The sequence below is a fragment of the Cnephaeus nilssonii genome, assembly GCF_951640355.1.
Source record: "Cnephaeus nilssonii genome assembly, chromosome: 9".
In the NCBI taxonomy this organism is placed as follows: Eukaryota; Metazoa; Chordata; class Mammalia; order Chiroptera; family Vespertilionidae; genus Cnephaeus; species Cnephaeus nilssonii.
The window spans coordinates 89,053,700-89,078,580 of record NC_137080.1 but is presented as its reverse complement, the minus strand read 5'-3'; the positions used below and the strand labels follow the sequence as shown (position 1 = coordinate 89,078,580).

Sequence of the window (24,881 nt, the reverse complement as noted above, 5' to 3'; positions counted from 1 at the left end):
TAATCTGAACAATAAATATTTATTTTAAAAAATAAATAAATAACCTCACTGCATAAAAACAAAGCAAATGAACAGCAAGGAGTGTCACTATGGATTTCTAAGTAATAATTCTACAACTAGTTCAAACTGGCTCCCACACAACTTCTGTCCACCAATGTCATCCCATTTCCCAGCCACCTAAGTTTCAAACTTGGAAGCTCTCTTTGACTCAATTTCTTTTTTCCCTCCATATTTAATCAGTCACCAAGCTTGGCTTGTTTTTCCTTTTAAATGTCTTTCTCAGCCATTCTTTTCTCTATTTCAAGCAAAGACATCCTAATTCAAGCCCCCTTCACCTATGGAATTACTGCAACCTGCTCCTAATCAGGGTTTCTCAACTTTGGCATTATTGACACTTGGTCTGGATAATTCTTTGTTGTGGGAGGCTGTCCTATACATTGTAGGACGTTTAGCAGCATCTTTGGCTTCTTCTCCCTAGATGCTAATACCACCCTGTCCCTCACCTGTGACTACAAAAATGTCTCCAGCCAGGGCTAAATGTACCCGAGGTGGGGGGCAAAATCACCCCCAAATGAGAACCACTTTCCCAGATGACCTCATTGGAAAAACCCTCTAAAATCACCCAGTCAAAATTCAACCATTCCTTTCAGGCTAACTCAAATTTCATCCTTTCTATGAAAATATGTATGTTTATCAACAAGCAGATACTCACTTACCTTTGCAAATAATAAAAAAATCCGCACAATAAAACAAATGAGAAATCATGGCTTGCTTGTCAGTTTAACAAAAGATTAAAAATGGTCATACCCCTTGTTAATAAGGATGTGGGGAAATAGTTACTGTCATATACAGCTGGTACAATGATTTTGCATGGCTTTTACCGCTATGTTTCACACTTTAAGATGATCATATCCTTTGACTCTGCTTATATGATGAGATAATCAGGAAAGTGTACAAAGACTACACTGTTCTATAGCAAAACTGGAAACATCCTAAACGTTCCTCAATAGGAAACTAGTTAAGTAAACAGTATTACATTAGAATACTGTGCTATTGTTAAGAAAGATAAAGCAGATATATATGTACTGACATGCAAAAACATCTACATGAATATGAGAGAGAGAGAGAATGCAAGGTTTCAATATAGTATATGCTATATAATACCATTTTTGTAAATAAAGTGTTTATGTATATTTTCACACAGACGACTAGATGAGTATATGTCAAAATATTAACAAAACTTCTGTAGTCAAATCATATTTTAAATGTATTAGAGAAACTATTAAATTGTCTTTAAAAATATATTGGAAAAGTCCAATTTATGAATCTATACTTTAAATTTTTCAGTTTATTTAAAGCAGGTTTATACGCTTATTTACTACCTTCATTTCAGGCAAATATCTTGAGTTGGAATATTCTGTGCTGAGCCATATTTTTGCCCTAGAGAAATCAAGGGTAAAAAGGAAGTTTACAGAGAAAAATATATTTTTGTGCATGACAGTTTACCGGTGTGATGCACCATGAATCATACTGAAAATCTGTCCCTTGAAATCAAAGAAAACAATATGTTTATACAAAGAATGTGCCCCAAAGTTCCCCAATATAGAAAAGTGTTTAATCAAAATATTTGTTGACAGCTGGTTAATGCCGATTCTAAAGTAGAAAAGAAAATCAGTGTCATTGTAATCTTTTGTTTTGTGTACAAGAGCTGAATATGCAAATTAGCCAGAAATGGAGACTCATTATCTGTTTTGCACTTCAAGTGTGATTTTAAGCACTGTAGGTATACACACACACACACATCCAGAATATACATATATCTCAACAAACCATGCACATCATCTGTTCAGAACTGGGAAACGCAGGCATGCTTCTACAACATTAAACGGAAGGCAGATGGCAAGCACTGATCAACAGAAATAAAATAAAATCCTTCTAGATCCTACTCCTTCTAACAGACCTTATAATTTTTTTCTTTAGAAAAATATCAAGCAGTTCTTCATATCTGTTGATTTGCAACTTCAAAATTACAATAGGCAATGCAAACCAGGACTTCAAAGAGAGAAAATGTCTTTTGGCACAGATTCTCTTTCATACTCTTAGGCAGAAGATAACACTAACTTTGAAACTCATAGCATCCTGTAGTTTTATCAGTATCTAATGTGTAAATTAGCACTTTCTATAACTGGCGGTTTAGCTTTCAAAATACATAATTACTGATCATTTTAGTCTATATCAATTTCTTTTGCAGGGTGAAATGAACTAAAACAGCTGTTACATCCTAATAGCTTCATAATGTGCATAGAATTTCTATGACTATTAGAAATTAAACCTACAGCTTCCTATCAGGCAGAACATATTAATGTGTATATATGACCCACATTAATTGAAAGAACAATTATTAACTTAAGAAATTATAATTTGAAATATAATGAAGTAAGCTGCTAAAGAAAATATTACAATTCTTAAATGAGGTCAAAGCCTCTGGTTCACAATAATCAGTTCCCCCACCTTTCCTTGCATCAACAGAGCACTTTGGGCCTAAGGAAGTCCAAGAGCTCATGCTACTACCACTCCTTGCAGAGATCGAGTCCTCTATTTTCATGCTGGGAGATGAATTTTTAGAAGGTGAACCAAGACTGGCACTCTGCCCAGAATTTCTGGCAGCTGCCAGACAATCTGGCTTCACTCCTGGTCCACTCTCCCCTGAGCTAACCTGTATCCACAGAAGGAACACTGATCTAGGGAACTTGTACTGTTTATATGATCATATGATCACTGAGAAAGCTCTAATGATTTTATTAACCACAGGACTTGTACATACAGTTCTCTTTAAGCATATTTCCTGTGGAAAGAAATACTGTAAAATTTTCTTATTTCCTGGTATCTCCTTCTAACACTGGAGGAAAAAAATAGCAGTGTTAAAAGGATTTTTCCAGAAAAATCCATTATTATCCAGGCACCTGCATTGAGAGATAGTAGAGGGCTAAAGAGATTCAACAAGTTACCTTATGTGCAACTTAAAGGTCCAGGAAACACAAAATAATTAGAGAGGTGTACAAGATATAGTATGTAATTAATGGCTAAAGTGGATGATTCAAGCTATAAATGCTATGAAAGGTCAAAGCAATCACAGCTAGACCGTGTGGGATACAATTTAAGTATATACAGGTCTAACTCTTCCCTAAGAAAATGTCAACTACTTAACCAATACCTTCCTTAGATTACCATTTCCAAAGTAAACAGGATTGGAAAATGACTATGCAATTCACAAATAAATCTGTGTCCAAGTTTGTTTGTATTTTTGACCTCCAGGATTTAGCTGTCATTCCTTCTTCTCAATCTTCCAAAGTGAAAAGTCGGGGAAGCTTTACTCCACTAACATGTTCTTACTCTCTCCACAGCCGTGTTGAAGGTCTTGTAAAGTTTTTCCAACCATTTCCATTAACTCCCAGGTTCCTACTCCCAGCTCCATAGCTCACCTTTGTCTCTGTCCCCTCTGCTGAAGGCCCCTGGCTCTTATTAAGGAGCCTAGCGTCTCAGGGGGCTTTGTATTGTATTGCCCAGGAGTTTAGTACCTGGCTTCCTGGTTTAGGATTTCCTAAGTTCCTTAATCAAGAGTTGGGTGAGCAAGTCTCAAAACAGATTCCAAAAGGAGATCTCCAACAGGAAAACTGTATTAGTAGTTATACACTACTGTTAAATTCCTTACACGCAGCATGTACCCATCCAATAATGAAGTGCCTACACAAATGTATTATTTTTCTAAGCAAAAGACACATGGACTCAAATCCTGGCTCTAAAAGAAGGACTTTTTCTTCACTTCTTAGGAATTTTTACTATTCTCTGAATAGCATTTGTGAAAATTAACCTAATTTATAGCTCTTCACAGGGAGTCTTCTAATCTTGTTAAAGGTTTACAAAAAACATAGCTTTAACTAAAATCAAGTCCCAGATACCCAGAAACAGTTGCACAAGATCACATAAAGAGGGAAGGACTGTCATTCATGTAGAGTCTCTGAGCTTAGGGACATAGGCAGGAGGTATGAGCAAGTAAACAGATGAGATTGAGAAAAAACAGGGCTTTTAAGTAAGAATCAAAGATGAGCTAGAGAAGCAAAAAGACCCGTTGATGGAGAGCTTTGAACGAAGTTTAGATTTGGTCAAATCCAGTGCAAACTTTGCTTCAGCAAATGTCCTGCACACACAGCACATCCTTTCTCCCTTATGTTGCCTGCTCAATCCCTTGGTCCTTTAAGACTCGGTTCAAAATCTCTCTTTAGTAGGGTCCCCCATAACTATGCTGCTCCTAGGTGCGTGCATTCTCTCTCTCTCTCTCTCTGGGAGGGAGGGAGGGAGGGAGGGATAGAGGGAGAGAGAGAGAGAGAGAGAGAGAGAGAGAGAGAGAGAGAGAGAGAGAGAGATGCAAATTAGGCCAGGACTCCATAATGGGTCACGACCGGACAGGAGGAGGTTGCACCCGCAGGTGAGGCCTGGAGTGGAGATGGAGACAGACACAGGGGGGCCGGCGAGCCTCTGCGCCCCCTGGAGCTGGAGCGGACAAGGACAGGGACAGGGGGGCTGGCCTGCAGCCTCCGGGGCCAAGCGCAGGCCCAAAGAGGAGATGGTGGGCCCCCTCCCGCCTCCCATGGGTGCTGGCGGCTCGCTCCCACCTCCTGCAGAAGCTGCACGGCTCCTGTGGAAGCAGCACGGCTCCCGGCGGCGTGCTGTGGCTCCTGCCATCTCCTGCGGAAGCGGCAGGCGGCCTACTGCGCGCAATATCTCGCGATGGGTTACTAGTATTTGTATGTATGTATTTATTATTACACCTATCATATTTTACACACACATATTTATTACTACACCTATCATATTTTACTTTATCAATCTTTAGAAAGTTATCACTACTATTGCATCATGAGCAGCAACTGTCTTATTCATCCTTTTATACCTGGCACCTAAACTAAGTTCCTGCAATATAGCAGGTGTTAATATATGCTTGTTGAACAAATGTCTAAATTAATAAATCCTATAAATAACTGAGTAATATTTAGGAAAGGAAAGGCATGAGAAAAAGGGTGTTTGATGGTCAAGAGGGAGGCAGTATCAGAACTTAATCCTGGATATAACTGCTTAGGAAGCAACTGTTAGTACCACCAAATACAAATCAGGAGTTAAAAACATCAGGTTCACTGTAATAATAAAATCTAAAAATGATCTTATGGGGAACTAAGGGGCAGGAAAATGCAAAGCTCTATTGACAAACTGACAAAAGAGACCTAGATAAAGGATTGCTACACTCCCTTTGGAGCATTTTAAAAGAGAAAAACTTCCTCAATTGTTCATCATCACCCTCATCATCCTCAGCATTAGTAATCTGGTCTTCTGGGCGGCTGCAACCAGCATGAGCAGAGGATGGCCACACAGGCCTTCTTTCAGCTTTCCTGGAAACTGCTCCTGCCAAAGAGGCAACGAGAGCGTCTTCAGAGTTCTGAGTTTCCTCCTACTCCAAAGCAGAGCTATTTTTTTAATCTCATATCCTGCATAGGCAATGTAAGACTGTGGTGTTAACTGTGTATTCAGACAGACTTGCAAATTTAGCTTCTCTAGAGCTCAATGTCCTCATTTGTAAAAAATAAGGTAGTTAGTGGTATTTTTCTCATAGAGCTATTATAAGAATCATATAAGGTAACAATATGTGTCCGGCCCATAGCAGATGCTAGTAAGTGTTAAACTATTCCCTCCCTGTCTCTCTCCTGAGGTCCTATAGCCCTCTCTCTCTTCCTCATTCCTCCTTTCTTTTGCTTTCCAATTCCTTAAAAATATTTAATGGGCCTATCTCCTTTGAGTTACTCTTATGTTTATTTCAAAATTCTGAAGGGAGATTTTTTTTCCACATTTTTTTTATTGGCCTTGTTTTTGTTTTTTGTTTTTTCTTTATTGATTAAGGTATTACATATGAGATTTTTTAAAGTATTTGTATGAAACTGAGTAACAGTACTACAGCAGCCCACATATCTGCTATACTGTGCACACGGCAAGTCAAGAGCTGGCTAGCACCTGAACGTACAACTACAGACTTCGGGCATAATTAATGCTCCACATGAGTAGAAAGGCTTAAATGGTACAAACAGTTTCACATGTTATTTCACAAATCACAGACTTCAGAACAATTTCTATTTAAATACGGTTTTACAAAAAAGGCAATTTCAACCTCTCTTTGGCCCCAAGTAAAATTGTAATGATATAGTGACACCATGTGGCTACATTCTGCTTTTCATTCTCTGTGCTAGTTCAATTATGGTATCAAAGTTGTAGGTAGAAAGACAATTCAAACTAAGTATAAGCTAAAATGGTTACTTTTTAAAACTGTTTTTTTACTTAGACCTGAATAAGCTATTTCTTGAATTATGAAGATGTCAATCATATAAAGAAAGTAAAGGCTCAGCATAACTCTAGCTGTGATTCTAAAGCTAAAGCATCCTGGTAAACCACTGAGTAATGTAAAAGTGCCTGCCTTTTAAAGAAAACAAATATATCAATGCCCAGTTATGGGGCAGGGGGAGGAGAAAAAAGAAGACACACGTGCTTTTGTACAATGTTAATGTGGTAGGGAAAGAATGTTGCCATCAATAGTCATGTTTATTTTCTCAATTGTTTTATGTCTCGTAGATCTATAGAACTGTGTAGGTACTATAATCTAATGAAGATGGGTAATAAAAGTTATGCTGCATCTAATGATGGCAGGAATGAGGAGGGACTTGAAATATACAGTAACAATAAAAGAGATTAAAGTGCCCAATACCGAAAACAGTACAGTTTTAGTATTCATCTAATGAGGCCTCCTACAGTACACCAAATATCCCTGAAAAATATTAAATGTACACCAAAGAAAACCTAAATATCTAAAATAATGACCAGGGAATATCACTTCCTTCATCTCGGTTTAAAACAACCACTTCTCGCCCTGACCAGGTGGCTCAGTTGGTTGGAGTGTCGTCTTGCGCACGAAAAGGTTGTGGGGTTTGATTCCTGGTCAGGGCACATACCTAGGTTTTGGGTTTGATCCCCTGTCGGTTTAGGAAGACAACCAATCAATGTTTTCTCTCTCTCTCTCTCTCTCTCTCTCTCTCTCTCTCTCTCTCTCTCTCTCTCCCCCCCCTCCCTTCCTCTCTCTAAACATATCCCCAAGTGAGCAAAACCACCTCCCCTTTTGGGGTTTCCATGAAGACCTATTTAAAATAACCACCCTCCACCCCTTGACCCTGGTCACTATCACAATATCATCTTCACAACACTCATAATTATGTGACGTGTTCTTACTATTAGTTTACCTGTTTCTTCCAAATTCCCTGAGAGCAGAAACCTTGGTAGTCCTCTATATCAAATATAATGGCCTCAATATCAAATATAATGCAAGCACAAAGTAGGAGCTTATTTGTGAAATGAATGAGTGGTGAATAAATAAACAGATGTGTAAATGAAGAAAAATCTAGTTCCTTAGCTGGTGAATCACGCCTAAATTTCTTCCTATAAATGAGAATAGAAACATTCTAGTGAGATGTTTATCATCATTTATGGCCTCTAATGTGGCCACTGAGACCAGAAGACAGGCGGGCAGATGCTCTATGACACCCTTTCTTTTTTCCATGACACATTTGTCACATTATAATTCTAATTGTAAGAAAAGAAAAAAAAGGAAGGGAAACTACAATAATTAAAACACTTTGAGCAACAGTCAACGAAATCAATGGAACAGAGCAGAATGCATGCTAGAACTTAGTACATGATGAATATGGCTACTCACATTAGTGTGGTAAGGAATGATTATTAAATAGTCTTAGCCAGCTGACTATCTCTGCCCAAAAATATACACAAAAAATACTCTAGCTGGATTAAATATTTACACATAAAAATAACAAGTAGTAGAAAAAGACTTATAAAAATATAAAATTTTTTAATGTTGGAAGTGAGGAACAACTTTCTAAACATGGTATCAGACCACTGGAGATCATAAAAATGACTGGCAGATTTGATCACCCTTTGTTTTTGGTTAATCCTTACCAGAGGATACTTTTCCATTGATTTTTTTAAAGAGAGTGAGAAGGAGGGAGGGAGGTAGAGAGAGGGAGGGAGGGAGAGAGAGAGAAAGAGACAGATGTGAGAGAGAGACATCCATTGGTTGCCTCCCGCATATGCCCCAATGGATGGACCTGCAACCCAGGTACATGCCCTTGACTGGGATTCGAACCTGAGACCCTTTGGTGCATGGGCTGACTCACTAACCATTGAGCATCACCAGCCACATTTTTTAACCTTTTGCACTCGGATGTCGAGTGTGACTCGACACGGTTAGCATTGGTAGCAGCTCTTTTTATACTCTTTGAATGTATCAATAATTTGAAATATAAAAAAATCCAAATAAATAAGTTTGTATGAAAAGAAACTCCAGTTTTTTATTCTACTGCCGCACTTTGTAAAATCTGGGGTATTTAAAAATTAAATCCCGAGTAGAATAAAGGAATCGAGAAAAAAGCAAGCGAGTGCAAAGGGTTAAAAAGTAAAATTCTATATGGCAAAAGGTACCAATAAAACACAAAAAAACTAATAACTATAAAACATGACAGGCAAGAGGATAATGTCACACATACATATACACATATATGTGTATATGTATACACATACATATGACATTATTTATAATATATATGTATACACTAATATTAAGTTCTCACCAGCCAAAAAAAAAAAGACAATTACCCAAGAAGAAAAATATTCAGAAGATAAAAATAGGCTTTTCATAAATGAGAAATAACAAATGGCCAGTAATAAAAGACACTCTACTTCACCAATAAAAGAAATCCAAATTAAAGTAAGACCTTTTTTGACACATCATAAATCATATTGGCAAAATGTTGACGATGCCTGCACTGGTGCAGTGTCGGAGCAGAGGCGTTTTTATGTGCTATTGGTAGAAACTGGCTATGGCCTTATCAGATAGCAAGCTTTATCAATTTTTAAAATATGTACTACATTTTAATTTTATAATAAAAATGTCATAGAAAAGACACTTTGAGAATTAAAAACAAAAGGAAAGAAAGAGAAAGCCCAGTTTTGTGTTACCTGGGTTGTCCCTCCTGTGCCATGTTCTAATTATGAAGCTCATCTTCTCGACACCCTGCCGGCCTTGTCTTCAGTAAGCTGTGCTCCTCCCGACTCTCCTAATCTAACAGCCCTGCAGCAAACATGTCTGCCCTCACCTCTTTTCTTCCCTCTCTCAATAGGTATATCCTTGAGGACCTTGCTTTTAGGCCTGCTGTTCCTCTCCCTCAACTCCCAGGTTTTATACCAAGATCACTGTTTTGTAATTCCAGCCACCAGCCATATACAGGCTCTGAAATCTATCTCTACCCTTCACACCTATGTTTCGAGTCTTCTCATATTTCAGCAACATTATATGGCTGCCAAATTACCAGTACCATGTTGAGAAAAAGCCAGAAAAAAATTTAAAACCCCCCAAGGTACTCAATATTTGCCATTCCTTATTAGTGTTTTTGTTTGGTCCTAGGCTCCACCATCTAAGAAAGCTGTGGGAGTACTTGATGAGAGCTTACTAGATAGCCAAGAAGACAATTTGAAGGTTAGAGAATTTATGGGTAAAGCAGAAATTGCCTTTTCCTGAGAAAGAGAAAGCTGATAAGACATTACATGGTTCTGAGTATATATGAAAAATTGTACCGAAACTGGCAAGTCACTTTTCTTCATCCCCAGCTGGGAGTTGATGGGGGGAGTTATTAAAGTTTTTGGCTACATACAGCAGCGCATAGCCAAATGAGTACCTAAAAAAGACCTAGAAAGCTAGAGCAGTTAATTTCCCTCCATTCACTGTTATGGTTGGCACCATAACTCTGGCTTTGTCACTAGATAACGTCTACTACCTTGGTGAGGTGAAATACAAACTGAATTACATTCCACAAAATATATGGATAGAAAATCTTATGTTATACATATTTTATCAGAATAAGAAATGCTTTACCAAAACTAAAACATTTGAAAACTGCTGGAAACGTACAAATGGGCAGGTTATTAAGATAAAGACCTGCCCTGGCCAGTGTGGCTCAGCTGGTTAGAGCCTTGTCCCGTACACTGAAAAGTCATAGGCTTGATTCCTGGTTAGGGTACATACCCAGGCTGCAGGTTCAAACCCCTATCGGAGTGCATACAAGAGGCAATTGATCAATGTTTCTCTTTCATGTCAATGTTTCTCTCTCTCTCCCTCCCTCTTCTCTCCTCTCTCTCTCTCTGAAACAAAAACAAAAACAAAACAAACAACAAAAAAACATGTCCTCTGGTGAGGACTAAAAAATAAAAAAAGATATAATTTTTTAAAAAAGATAAAGAGACGCATTTAATGTATGTTTTGGATTACTAAACATGGACTGGCAATAGAGAAGTGCTGAACCAACTAGGCTCCTGAGGTAAGAAAAAATCTCCTTGCAGTGAGAGCCACCATCGCCAAAAAGGATGGTAGGGGTGGTTCCTTTCTCTGAAGGTCAAACACCAGTTGAGAGTCTTAGAAATGAGAAAAATAACTAATAAAAACAACTATTTACTGAGCCTATTTTGGGTCAGGCACTGTGCTCAGTACTCATATATGTGCTATGCCATCTAATCCTCCACAACAGACCCCATAAAGGGCTATTCCTGGTGTGTGTGTGTGTGTGTGTGTGTGTGTGTGTGTGTGTGTGTGTGTGTTTTGTTCTTAATCCTCACCTCATGATATTTTTTCTATTGATTTTTTTTTTAGAGAGAGTGGAATGGAGGGAAGGAGAGAGGGAAGGAGGGGGAGGAGAGAGAAAGAGAGAGAAACATTGATATGAGAGAGACAAATGATTGATTATCTCCCATATGTGCCCCAACCAGAGCTGGGGATCAAACCTGAAACCCAGGTACATGCCCTTGACAGGAAATCAAACCTGAGACCCTTTAGTGCACAGGCTGACACTCCAACCACTGAGAATCACTGGCCAGGCTATTCCTGTTTTTTTTATTTTATTTTATTTTATTTTATTTTATTTTATTTTATTTTATTTTATTTTATTTTATTTTACTGGTATAGAAACGAGTGCTCAGAGAGGCACAACTTTATTAAGATCACAATGCCAGTATTAGATGAAACCAGGATTTGAGAAGAGCTCCAACTCCATAGCCCATGGTTTTTCTACTACAAAATGCTAATTTGCATGCAGTCTAGCCTGGACTCAGAGAGGGCTGGGTAATCTCATACTCCCCAGTTCACAGAGTACCTCTTCTTTTGTGAATATATTTAATGTACTCTTTCATCAATACATGACACTCATAGCTTCTGGGATTAAACTCAAAATTCAGTTTTCTAAAGAAAAAAACAGAAAGTAGCCTTTGCAAACAGTACAAAACCACTTACCACTCCAGAGAGTTCTCCAGCCGTGATGTGCATTTTAACAAACACATGGATTAAAAGTACCAATGAAAATATATACATATCAATGTTAAAGCAATCTCTCTTCATTACCCAGTCAGTGCCTTGACCCCATAAATCCCGTGGTAACATTTATAGAGTACCTACTGCACACAAGGTCATAATCTGAGTACTGTGTAAGAATACTAAAAGATTAGAATTTATACTCCTTGATTACAAGAGCTTGTAATTTTAGTATCAGAGGCAAGACAAACATGTGAAGGACACTGAAGAATAAAGGTGACATGCAAACATTACAAATGTGCATTTTAACTGACATAATGCAAACAGAATACTGATATGCTATATGCTAAAGAAATAAAGAATTTATATGTGCCTAGTGAAGCTAGAAGAAGTGTATTTAGACACTGTTTAGGTAGTCAATAAATGACTGTGAAGATAAGAAGCACCAAGTATAAGACATCCCTGAATAATCAATAGGGACTTATTCTTAGGTTCCTTTTTAAATACTACCAAAATTCCAAACATTACAAAAGGCAGAGTTTATCAAGGAATGTAGTAATTAACATAATACATTAAAGTAGTTATAAATATATTTAAATTTTTAAACTAATATAAATATCAAGGCTCCTTCCTTTTCTTGTTAACACTTTCTCTAACACCACCTTTTCTCAGTTTTTCTTGACCAGAGTTGGGAGCCAGCTATACCAAGACAAAAACTAGCATCATGAATATGGCCAGGCTCCACAACGTATAAAAGCTATACCAACAAAGGCAAGGCCACCCAGGAGAGACAAAATAAGGAAAGGGGAATATAAATAATGTCCATTGATAAATAAGGAACAGTATATTTTCTAAAAGCCAGAGACCATAACTGAGGGCATGTTTTAAGATGGGTAAAGCACACAAACTCGGTCATGGCTGGTTTTATATTCACTATGATTTGTTCTGGGAGTCATGTTCCTACGGTTTCAAATTAAATACAAGCACACGGTCCTTTGGTGCACATCAGACGCTTTGGCTGTTACACCGCTTATTTTTTAATCCAATACAATAGTAATAAACTGAGTCGATGCAGACTCAATCATGTCCCCCACGTCAGGGCCCCTCTGTCACTCTCGAAGTATCCCAAGGCAGCTCTGAGATACAGAATCTTCACTCAATTTCTTGTCCCTCTCATTTTAATCCATTCAAAACTCCTCTGATAAAAGAGCAACTGCCAGACCTGAGACACTTTAGTCCCCCTTTGGGGAAATGAAATTGATTTTCTTCATTTTCACACAAGAGGATCCCTGGATAACAATATTGTGTCTGGTCATACTATAATAATAATAAAAAAAAAAGTAGGCAACATTCTTCACTATACCAGAGGCTGAAAGGTTTTGTGAGTTCCTGTGGTGGAAGAATTCAGCCTGATTTTGACAGATCATGAGTTTAATAAGGGTGTCTTCTGACCTAGAGAGTAAGTGCTGTGGGACACCCACCTGCTCCAAATCAGCCACCATGGAAGGTCAATCGAGGTTACAGGTGAGAGTGAGAAGGGAATTGGGTAAGGGGTCAGCTCCACGTTCTCCCTAGTTTACACCTTCAATATCCCTTCCCTTCTCTTCTTGCCTCACGACAGCAAATGAACCTGCCTTTGATCCTTTGACTCTAAGGTAAAGAATATCTGAAGGCAATTTCCAAGGGGAAAATTATAACAGAAACAACACAATTTGGGGATCCTTTAACCACCTTTCTCAACTCCCAATTTCATTATTCATTTAGGTTTTACAGAATTTCATAAAGAAAGTTTAAAATATGGCTTATACCTAAAGAAAGAATATGAAATATTAGGACAGTAATTTATCAGTACTTTTTAAGACAAACTAACATGGGACTGCAACACATCACAACAATACAAGCTCAGGTGCTCTGAGGAAGGGAGGGTGTGAGCCTGGAGCCCCACCAGCTGAGCCTCCCTTGCCCCAAGCCCAACCCCACTAGAAACACTGGCTCTGTCAAATTCCATGGACATTCACTGACCTAGAAAAAGAACACAGATATTCAGAATATGCACAATGGCATCAAAAACTTCATGCCCTGAGGAGTGCCAGAGAAGTCTCCAGAAACACTCTCCTGGCTTCTGTGGGAAAAATGTACCACTTAACAATAACTGCTTTCAAGGTACAGCATGCAGTTCAGAAAGTATTTCCACTCCTCAGTGTTCCTGTCCCTTCATATTCCTTTACATGTCTACTACATAAAAATAGTACAAAACACTTTGAATAAACAGTTTCATAGCACACTCTAAATATTAAATGCCTAATTTTCCATAGTTTCTCTAAGTTTTTACTGGGATGTATTTGTTAGCTGATACTCTGAAAAACAGAAGAGTCTTCTGTGAGACCAAAAATGTAATGTGTTTCTTGTCAAAGCACAAATCTCCTTAAATAAACATCAAAATCATTTATTATACATGAGAACTAACCTGCAGACACGGGCTGGAAAATATAACTTTTGCCAAGAACGACACAGATACTGTGAATGATCAATCACTCTGATCCAATCAAGTTCATCCATGGACACTTCAATGAAGTATGAATAAGACCTATGAGTCAAAAGGAAAAAGGCAGAAAAAAGGACCATATTAAAATAACAATACAGGCGACAAGAACAAGATGAAGAGGTCAAAGGGGGGAGGAGGGAGGGAGATGTCTATAATACTTTCAACAATAAAGTTAAAATTTTTAAAAATTAAATTAAAATTAATAATTAAAATATAAAATAACAATCCAGTTATCTATATATATAAAAGCCTAAGCAACCGTTGGACTGTTCAACTAGTAGCTATGATGCACACTGACCACTAGGGGCAGACACTCAATGCACAGGCATGGAAACATGGAACAGACTAATGAATCTCAGAGGGAAGAGGGGAGGGGGAGGACGAGAAGAGATTAACCACAGATCTTCTATGCATACTAGAGGTCCAGTGCATGGATTCGTGCACCAGTGGGGTCCCTCAGCCTGGCTTGCGCCCTCTCGCAATCCGGGACCCCTCGGGAGATGTCGAACTGCTGGTATCGGCCTGATCCCCGCAGGCCAGGCTGAGGGACCCCACCGGTGCATGAACCTGTGCACCGGGCCTCTAGTACTTTAATAAAACATTAATGGTCACAAAAAAACACACACTTCACAAATTACATTTTCTATATAATAATCAAATGTGGATAATGATGAAATCTATATAGATCCCCTATTATAGCATTCACCACAATGTACTAAAATACTCTCTCAGCACGTATGTCTACTTTAGTAGATCACAAGCTGCTTAAGAAAGATCATGCCATATGTATTTAGGCTCTAGCACGGTGCTTGACACAAAGGCATGGAAGACATTTGTTCCTTTTCAAACATGGCCAGGATGGCTTGCTCACACCATATTAACAGATTAATAAGGCCATGACAAAGACAGGACAGAACATAGAAGTAAGTGTGCCTTCTCCTTCTACCTTCCCGGCCTGGGAGCTCAGCCCTGCACTCTCAGGAGGAAAGCCAACTGGAGTGGTTCCCCACAGAGGCCAGCTGATCTCCAGAAACACTCTCCTGGCTCCTACCATCCCACACATACGTGCAGCCAGCAGAAAAATAAATGACCTGGGTGAAGAGATAATAGATGTTTCTTTTAAGTACAACTTAAAATTTGGCAGCTAATAACCTGGCAGTAATGAAAATAGCCTATCACCTTGCCTTAGTCAGCTACACCGAACCACTGCATGCTGGTCCCAGATTAAACAAATCTATATTCCCCTGTCATGAGCCAAATTTAAATTTGAGATGCAGTTATTACTTGTTCTGTAATATCAACAGGAACAATCTCAGAAGATTTAGGTGGCCATAAATGTCAGCCTGCAACCAACAGTTGTGACCGGAAAAGGTCAGCTTATTTTGTCATCCCTCATTTTCTGCTGTCCTCTCCCTCCCATTCATTTTATCACTCAGTCTCAAACTGGTTATAACCTTTTACTGAACCTCTCTGGGTTATCAGAAATGCAGGATATAATTTTACAACATATGTCAGAATCTTTTTTGGTTAAGATTCTGAATTTTTCACCTTTGCTTAGTTGGTAACAACTTCTGTGAGAAAAGAATGGCTATGTGGTAAACTTAAGCCCCTGTGAATGTGACGCAAATAGTAAAACAAGGTGGCCTATAAATATTTAACATCATGGAAACAATAACTACTTTCAGTTTTAGCATACTAACCTTTTATTTTATTATTTTTATAGTAATTTCATTACTATTAAATGAGAATATGTAAAACTTTTATAACAGTGCATACTACATAAAAGTAATGAAAGTGCTATATATTATTATTGTACTATTATTAATCACTCTTAGAAATGTGAATTACCTCCATTTTGCCAACTAAACACTGTATTATATCCAAAAAGATATGTATCAGAAATATTCTTAATTTAAAAACACAGATAGAGATAACGTCGGGACCTCAAAGACCCATGCACAGGAGATGCTGACTCCTACTTCATAAAGCTTCCCTCATACTTGGCTCAAATGGCCTAAAAAGCCAGGATGGTGGCCAATGGTACTAACAAGAGAAATGAACTAACCTGTAAGATTTGCAGGGTAGCCCAGCCAGCATGGCTCAGTGGTTGAGAGCCAACCTATGAACCAGAAGGTCACGGTTCAATTCCCAATCAGGGCACATGGCTGGGTTGGCGAGCTCAATCCCCAGTGTTGTGCATGCAGGAGGCAGCTGATCAATAATTCTCTCTCATTATTAATGTGTCTTTCTCTCTCTCTCTCTCTCTCTCTCTCTCTCTCTCTCTCTCTCTCTCTCTCTCTCTCTTCCTCTCTAAAATCAATAAAAATATATTTGAAAGGCTAAAAAGATTTACAAGGTATCATCACCAATACTATTAAGCCCTTCCTGCCCAGACTCAAAGAGGCATGAGTAGGGCCTAGGAGATTCTCTGCACATCAGTTTTCTGGAATGTAGGGTTTAGGTCAGTGATGGCGAACCTATGACACGCGTGTCAGCACTGACACGCGTAGCCATTTCTGATGACACGCGGCCGCATGCCGAGGATGAAACATTTGCGAAATAATGTTTTTTCCTCAAAGTGACACACTACCCGAGTTGTGCTCAGTTTTTTGGCGAAGTTTGACACACCAAGCTCAAAAAGTTGCCCATCACTGGTTTAGGTTAATGATAAGCAGTAATGAGAGAGACAGTTCAGGTCTTAGTCACCCATAACTGCTCTAGAACTTTGGCTATCATGGCTGAACCCTAGAAACCACAGTGGGTAAAAGTATCAGAATGGCTAGAAGGAAGGCAGAACCTTGAAACTATTGCAAAACTAGGTGGATGCCTAGGCTAGAGTCCACCAAAATTTTTTCACAAATTTCTTTTGTTTTGAAGATGATATTTATCCACACACTAAAAAACATTTTTTCTTCATCCATACGATAAAATGCATTTAATGTTATTGTTATAACATCCGAAAGTATGGACTCAAGTAAATAAGTAATGGGAAACACACAGGGTAGAATACCAGATAACCATATAAAGTAACATTTTAGGAGAATATTTTTAAAGGAGAGAATATTCAAAATGTATTCATTAAAAAGTGAAGTTAGCCAAGCCAGTGTGGTTCAGTGGTTGAGTGTTGACCTGTGAACCAGGAGATCATAGTTCGATTCCCAGTCAGGGCACATGCCCGGAGTTGGAGGCTCAATTCCCAGTGGGGAGCAAGCAGGAGGTAGCTGATCCATGATTCTCTCTCATCATTGATGTTTCTATCTCTCCCTCTTCCTTCCTCTCTAAAATCAATTTTATATATATATATTTCAGAGAGGAAGTTAGAGGGAGAGAGAGACAGAAACATCAATGATGAGAGAATCATGGATCGGCTACCTCCTGCTTACTCCCCACTGGGAACCGAGCCTCCAATCCCAGGCATGTGCCCTTAACAGGAATCGAAAATGGGATCTTTCAGTTCGCAGGCCCACATGCTATTCACTGAGCCAAACCAGCTAGGGCTATATATATTTATTTTAAAGTGAAGTTAGCTTTTTACACATCTAATCTCTATTTTGTAAAACTATATGTGGTTTCACTGGTTTCTGTTTTGTGTATGTGTGAGATATACTATGCATAACAAAAAAACACTGATTAGATATATACAGATTAATAATGGGTGGTGAGATTACTAGCAATTTTTATTTCTTTGTGATTTTCTATGTTCTATGGTTTTGTGTGTATTTTTTTAACATATTAGTTATTTAATCTGGTTCTTATAAGAAATTCAGAACACCAGTTTGTGAGGATAAAGCCCATTGGTGAGAGCGAACAGAGAGCGGAGGTAGCCCTGGAGCTGAGGAACAGTTAGATTTTTGGCAGAATTTGTGAGTCCACAGCTTTCTGGTCAACCTTGCGCTTTTCTGTAATCTCATATTTCTCTTTCTGAGATTTCACCCTCCTGGTGTCTGGGCTTGCGCAGCTTCTTCTTGAAGTAAGCATCAGTGAGATGTTCGGGGATTTTCACACCACTGATATCAATTTTGGTGGAAGTGACGATGACAAATTTCTGGTGTGTTCTACGCAGAGGAACTCGATTGAGGGACAGAGGTCCAGTCACAAGTAGCAAGCCACTGCTCAGCTGCTTCAGGAAAACCACCCTCTTGCCTCTGTGGCGCCCAATGAGGATGATCAGAATGGTCCCAGGAGAGATGCTGGCCCACAATTTCCTCACATGCTGAAGGGTTTCTTGCCATGGCTCAGCAGCTTTCGAGGCACATCGTCAGTTAGGATAATATCTACGCATTTTGCCGAGTTTAACCACTCAGGTACCACCATTCTTGTCACCACCACCTGGTTTTGTGACAGTAGCAAGAACTTTCTCCTTTTTCTTTTCAATCCTGGATTTAGCTGCCGAATACTTCCTCTTGTACATGGCCTTTCGCGAATACATAGCCGACCAGGAATATCTGCCAGTTCCTCGTAAGAGGGCGGGCTTTCGGCTGCAGTGGGGCTTCCCCTTCTTAGGCGCCTTAACCTTGCCGCCAGCACCAGCCTTCTTGGCTTCAGGTTTCTTCTCCTTAGTATCAGGCTTCTTCTTCTTAGTATCCAGCTTCTCAGTTTTCTTTTCACCCGCCATCTTGCAAGATGGTAAAGAGAACTAAGGTCTATGTTCTATGTTTTCCACAAAAAAAATATCCATTACTTTGATAAGCAGAAAAAGCAAAAAAACAACAACTGTGTGTTGTTGTTTTTTAAAGGAATAAACCCTTCAACTCTTTCCTCAGAACAAAACTTCAAGAGAAATAGCCAAGTGACCACAAAGAAATGTCATCAAATCTGTAAAACCAAAGCAGATGACCACACAGTTAGGTCATCTCACTCAAACACAACATTCGTTTCTCTCCAAATCGGACAGACTCACCGGCTATCTCGGTCCCACAGGAGTATCCGTATGTGATTGATAATAGACGGCTGACCTAGCTTAATCTCAATGCCAGAACGGCAGTCGTCATCAATTGGATGCCTGGAAAATCCATGGTCCAAATCATAATTTTGAGTATCACCATCTAGTAAGGCAGACTTCAGCTCTCCCTTAACAACCTGGGCTCCATACTTCATAGTTGCAATGTTTTCTTCTGGTACTACAGTTAAAAATACAAAAAAGCAACGTTAATGGTTAGTTATTAAATTACTCTATAACTTGGGGAAAAAATCAAATTCTAGGATTCCAGTATGTATATTTAATTTAAAATGGAAGAGAGAAGACTATAAAAAATAGAAGATATGCAATGTCTCTGAGGATTAAATTGAATGACACCATCACAGCCACAAAGTGCTTGGAACTAACGTTTTAAGAAAAAGTTGGTAATACTAGAAAAAACACATGTACTAGCACAAACAAATCAGCTCTGCTGAATTCCTTCTATTAGAAGTTTCAATTTAAAAACAGCTTGTTAGACAAGCATGTCAAACTCATAGCCCATGGGCCACATGCAGCCCACAACGAATATTTTTGCAGCCCAGCCAATATAACGGTATGTAAGAAACATTTTAATAAAAATTTTGAAACTTAATTTTTACAATATCCTGTTATACATAATCATTAACAACTACAACGTTCGCTAATGACTGATTACTATAATCGTGTTGCATTCATTTCCTTTAAGTGCTTTACGCGCAGGCACACCATTTCTCTCCACTAATACTAGTACTAGCAGCGAATATTTTAGCAGCCGATTGCCACGTCATTAGTCTTGGACAACTTGTTTGGTGTGCACAACAGGATATATTTTGCTTTTGGAGAACAAGAAAAATAGGTCTATTTGTGTTACGCTTATTAATTTGTGCAGTTATTCGGTGTCTGGTAAGTTAATGTTCAAGAAAAAAATATTAATTTTTATTAAAATGTTCTATTATTTTATGTTAACAATTACTCAATTATTTCAGCCCTTTGTATTCAGCATGTCTCAATCAAAATAAACCTACGTTTCTATGAAAATTGAAGCTTTTGTTTTTTTTGCAGCCCACATAAATAGACCTTGTTTATTTGGCCCATGTTACCCTTTGAGTTTGACATGCTTGATGTAAGATGACCTATACCTGCCATCTGGACTGAGCACAACGTATAAAGCAGAGCAGACAAGTCAGACATCTGAATATATAACAGAAAAAGAGAGGTTCCAACACAGCAGAGCTATTTTTCATATATGGATGAGCTAAATCAATCAATCTAGCTAAAAAACAAAAATATGTCTAAAAGAAGAGATATTTTTCTTCACTTGAGTATTTTTAAAAATGAAAACTCAGTCTGTCATCAAAGTCAGTATTGTGGTTATAATTAAACACTCGCCATTTTCCAACAGATTTATTAAGTGTCCACTGTCCTTGAGACTCTGAAGTCCTCTATGCACACTTTGCTTCACAGATCTGGAACCCATCCTCCAAGTACTAACATTCTAAAACTGACTCTCTCCATGGAGAGACCTGAGGTAGCATAAAGTAGATGTCAAGAGCTTGAGCTTCAAAGTCAGAGTTTAAATAGTGGGGCTCCACCTTTAACCAAGTGTATCACTTTTGGGAAATTACCTTCTCTGAACTTAAATTTCTCCATAGGGCAGTATCTATCCCCAAGGTGTTTCCATTTTTTGTTTTTGTTTCAAGAATTAAGTGAGATGATGTTTGCAAAGTGCATAGTAAACTCTAAGAAAAGACTACTATTATTATTATGAGCCATATTTTTTAAAGCAACAATAAGAGAACTAAGCAAGTCCACACACAGTAAATAGTGAAACCTCATAGTACATATACATCTGGGCTATGTGATTTGAATAGACTCAAATATGAGCCATAATTGGGTTCTTAGAATTCATTATTGTGGATCACTTGGAAAATGTGGAGTTTAAAAAATTTTTTTCAAATGAAGACAGGTAAGAGAATGACTCTGGGAGACACTAAGTACAACTGGAATGCAATTGGGATGGGTTTGGATAACTTGCAAAGACTAAGGCAACTCAGACACAAAACCTAGTCCCGGCTCAACTTCTTACCACCAGAAGCTTAAGTGCGTTCGATTTATAACTTCTTAAATTCTGTTAGCTCACAGTAGTCATACATATTCTTCATTTTTATTATTAATTCCTTTGACTTACTTCTCATCAAAATCCTTTGAAGTGTAGTATTACTACTACAGCCATTTCGCAGATGGGTAAGTGAGGGCAGGATAAAGTTTAGATGGACTTTCTTGACCAAGGTCACACGACCAGCCAGTATCAGAGCCGCAATGAGAGCCAGGCAGTCTGTCTCCAGGGGCCCTGCTCTGATACCTCCTTCATGAATGGTTTTTGATAGGAAGGACATACTTATCCCCTCTTTCTAACCCCTTCCCTCTAAGGTGACCTAAGACCCAGAGGAAAGAAACAGTATGATATATTTTTAAAAAATTAGACTTAAAGCAAGAAAACCTAACCTTGAGACTCAGGCTCTACCTGAAGCCTCTTGGTCTCTGTGAATCTGTTTTCTCATCTAAAAATAACACTTTGCCCAACCACCCACAGGATTACTGTGAAGATCATGCTACAAATAATACATGCTAAAGTACTGTATAAGTATAGAGTCTGATAAGTCACAAAACATTTACTGTGGACTTGTTCTGTACCCCATACCATGTGAGGGTCTAAGACTAGCTCAGTGAGCTAGACAGAAAGGCCTGACTCCTGATGCCTCTAATCTAGAGATGAAGCAATTCATAAAGCAAGCAAATAAACAAACGAAAGTTTCAAATTTGTGCTTTTCAAATATCAATGATATGTAACTACCTAGTAAGAAGAAACCTGAATAATCCCTTATTGCTGGGCATGAGAGGTGGGTCCAAAGTCTGCTGCTACCGACCACTGAAACCATCTCCTCGAGTTCTGACACCACTAGTCAGGGCCAAGACAACAAAAGGGGGAACTCGAGCTTTCAGATTCAGAAACTGCATTACCCTTTGATTTTCTCTAAACATAAGTTTCTTCACTTATCAAACTAGAAATAACATACTAGGCATAGGAGTTTCAAATGACTGTAACGAAAGGTCTAAAATTGAAATGAAACTTCTACCAGAAGTCTAAGTTGTCTTTTGAAGTTTATTTCAAGAGTACTTGAGAACTTTTCAAACTGTTTTTGATATTGATTCCCCAAAAGTATCTTTCACTTCAAAACAGGCAACATTTACATAGTGGCAATTCTCTCATGGTAACTATAATCTGAGTACCTCACAGGATAAAAATACAAAATCTATATAGCTAAATGATACATTTAACACAAAAGGTAAACATGAGAAAATCCAAATCATAATAAAATAATTCAAACCATAAATATTCTTATTTTTTATATTTGTCTATCAGTAGAGAAAAAAAGCTCTCAAAAATACAGGGTGAGGGATTAAAGGAGCTAGTAGATAACAATAAATAGTTTTCTTTACATTTGTCATTCTTGATGCATTTTACAAGCATTTAGGGGAAAAGTTAAGTTTTGAAGTTTCACAGCTAGGCAGAAACAAGCCAATTACTAGAAAGAAAAACTAAGGAGAAATGGAGCAAGACCTGCCTCTACCTACATAATGCCAAAATCTGAGTGGTGCTGGGTTAATTAACTTGTGTTTTTCTTTCCCTCCTTACATTCTTAACCATCCTTTATTGAACTCTCTGTTACATCTAGACTGAGGTCATTGCTCACCCCTGATGGATCATTTGGATTCACACTCTGCAGGCTGCAATCTCTTTTCTAGGTTCTGTCCCCTAAATCATCTTCTACTCCCTGAAGAATGATGGACCTGCCCTCCCAACAAGTATGTCATCACATATGACTTTCTTGACAACTCCTGTCTCATCTTAACTTTTCTGTTATCTCCACTCTCTGCAGGCCTCCTTTCCACAAGGCACAACACTGGTCCTTAAACATCACAAAAAAGAAACAGAAAATAACCTGGAGACTCTACTGAGGAGCACTGGCCTCGTGAGTCAGATCAGCACTTTGGTTCCAGCTTAGGCATCAATTTTACTCAGTAACTTTATATATAAAGATCAAAGAATGGCCCTAGCCGGTTTGGCTCAGTGGATAGAGCATCGGCCTGCGAACTGAAGGGTACCAGGTTCGATTCTAGCCAAGGGCATATGCCTGAGCTGCGGGCTCGATCCCTAGTAGGAGGCGTGCAGGAGGCAGCTGATCAATGATTCTCTCTCATCATTGATGTTTCTATCTCTCTCCCTTCCTCTCTAAAATATATTTAAAAATATATTTAAAAATATTTTTTTAAAAAAAAGATCAAAGAATGGAAACATATAATATAGCCCTAGCCCGTTTGCCTCAGTTGTTAGAGCATAGGCCTGGGGACTGAAGGGTCCCCAGTTGGATTCCGGTCAAGGGCACATGCATCAGTTGTGGGTTCGTTCCCCAGTAGGGGGCATGCAGGAGGCAGCCAAACAATGATTCTCTCATCATTGATGTTTCTATCTCTCTCCCCCTCTTCCTTCCTCTCTGAAATCAATAAAAATATATTTAAAAACAAAACAAAACTGAAGACTTAAAAAATAATAATAATCTATATATATAAAAGCCTGGTGGTCAGTGTGCTCCCACAGCCAACCTTCCCCGGCTGGCCAATGGCCAACCTCCCGCCAACCAGCAGGCCCCGAAAGCCTAATCGGGGCCAGCCTCCGGGCTGGGATGGGGAACTGGGGGTGGGTGGTGGCAGATGCAGCCCCTTTCCCAGGGGAACAGAGGGCCAGCTCCCTCCTCGGGACCGGCGGCCAACCTCCCGTGCCCCGTCCCTCCCCACCGCCCACCCACCACAGTAGTAGCGTGGTGGCGAGGGAAAGAGGAGGGGGGAGGCGGGAACCACACGGTCAGGGGGGTGCTGATGATGGCAGCGTCGACATCCGGCGTCCATTCCTTCCGCACTTGGCCCCAATCAGCCCTGGTCGCCAGCCAGGCCTAGGGACCCCACATATGCAGGAATTTCGTGCACCGGGCCTCTAGTTTATATATATAAAAGGCTAATATGCAAAGTGTCCCCTCGGAAGTTCGACCGGGAGACTAGGAGTTCGATCGCTTGCTATGACATGCGCTGACCACCAGGGGGCAGCAAGGAATGAAAGGAGGCCCCAGCCGGCATCCAGGGAAGGGAGGCCCCAGCCGGCAGCCAGAAGGCCCCGATTGGCCCTGATCGCTGGCCAGGCCTAGGGACCCTACCCATGCATGAATTTTGTGCACAGGACCTCTAGTGTAAACATAAGAGCTGAAAAGAACCTTCATCCTATTGATTTAAAGAAAAAAAAAAATGCTGGACTCAGCCCTCTAGCAACTCACCACTTAACAGAGACAAGAGTTCCTATCAGATATGAACCGCCACCACAGAGGAATACTCAGTAAGGATGACTTGTGAACCCCCTAGTTTACAGATGAAAATACTGTAAACTATAGTTGGGAAGATACAATAGGAACAGAAGTCAGAGTTTTAAAATTATTAATAACTCATTTTTGTTATTGCTGTCTTTATGTGATAGGTGAGACAAATTTTAAATTCTAGTTTAGAAGGAAGAGATAAATTCATTATCATTCATTTATTCAGGCACTATGCTAGGTGCTGGAAAAACAAGTGAAAAGATATAACTACAATCCTCAAGAAGCTCAGTCTAGTAGGAGTCTAGGCCAAAAAACAACAATTAAAATATTACAGTGGCAAACTCCATTAGTCTGAATTACTGAAAATTGTGGGAATAGGTACATGTTACCATGTACCTACAGCACAGATTTAAACATACACACATTTATATATTAACTAGAGGCCCGGTGCACAAAAATCGTACACTTGGGGAGGTCCCTCAGCCTGGCCTGCACCCTCTTATAGTCTGGGAG

At 39.1% G+C, this 24,881-nt stretch overlaps 1 protein-coding gene and 1 pseudogene across 4 annotated transcripts in view; both read right to left on the bottom strand.

The window, feature by feature from the left end:
• Positions 1-24,881, bottom strand: part of BTBD9 (BTB domain containing 9) — a 483,558-nt gene that overhangs the window by 384,404 nt on the left and 74,273 nt on the right. For all 3 annotated transcript variants that reach the window (XM_079780631.1, XM_079780629.1, XM_079780630.1), the window contains exons 5-6: positions 18,907-19,126; positions 13,929-14,048 (exon numbers count right to left, since the gene is read on the bottom strand). In XM_079780631.1, coding sequence (XP_079636757.1) covers positions 13,929-14,048; positions 18,907-19,126 — 340 coding nt within the window. The remainder of the gene's footprint in view (positions 1-13,928; positions 14,049-18,906; positions 19,127-24,881) is intronic.
• LOC307105133 (large ribosomal subunit protein eL6-like) lies at positions 17,671-18,881 on the bottom strand (annotated as a pseudogene). The gene has a single exon. The product of its transcript is annotated as a large ribosomal subunit protein eL6-like (transcript).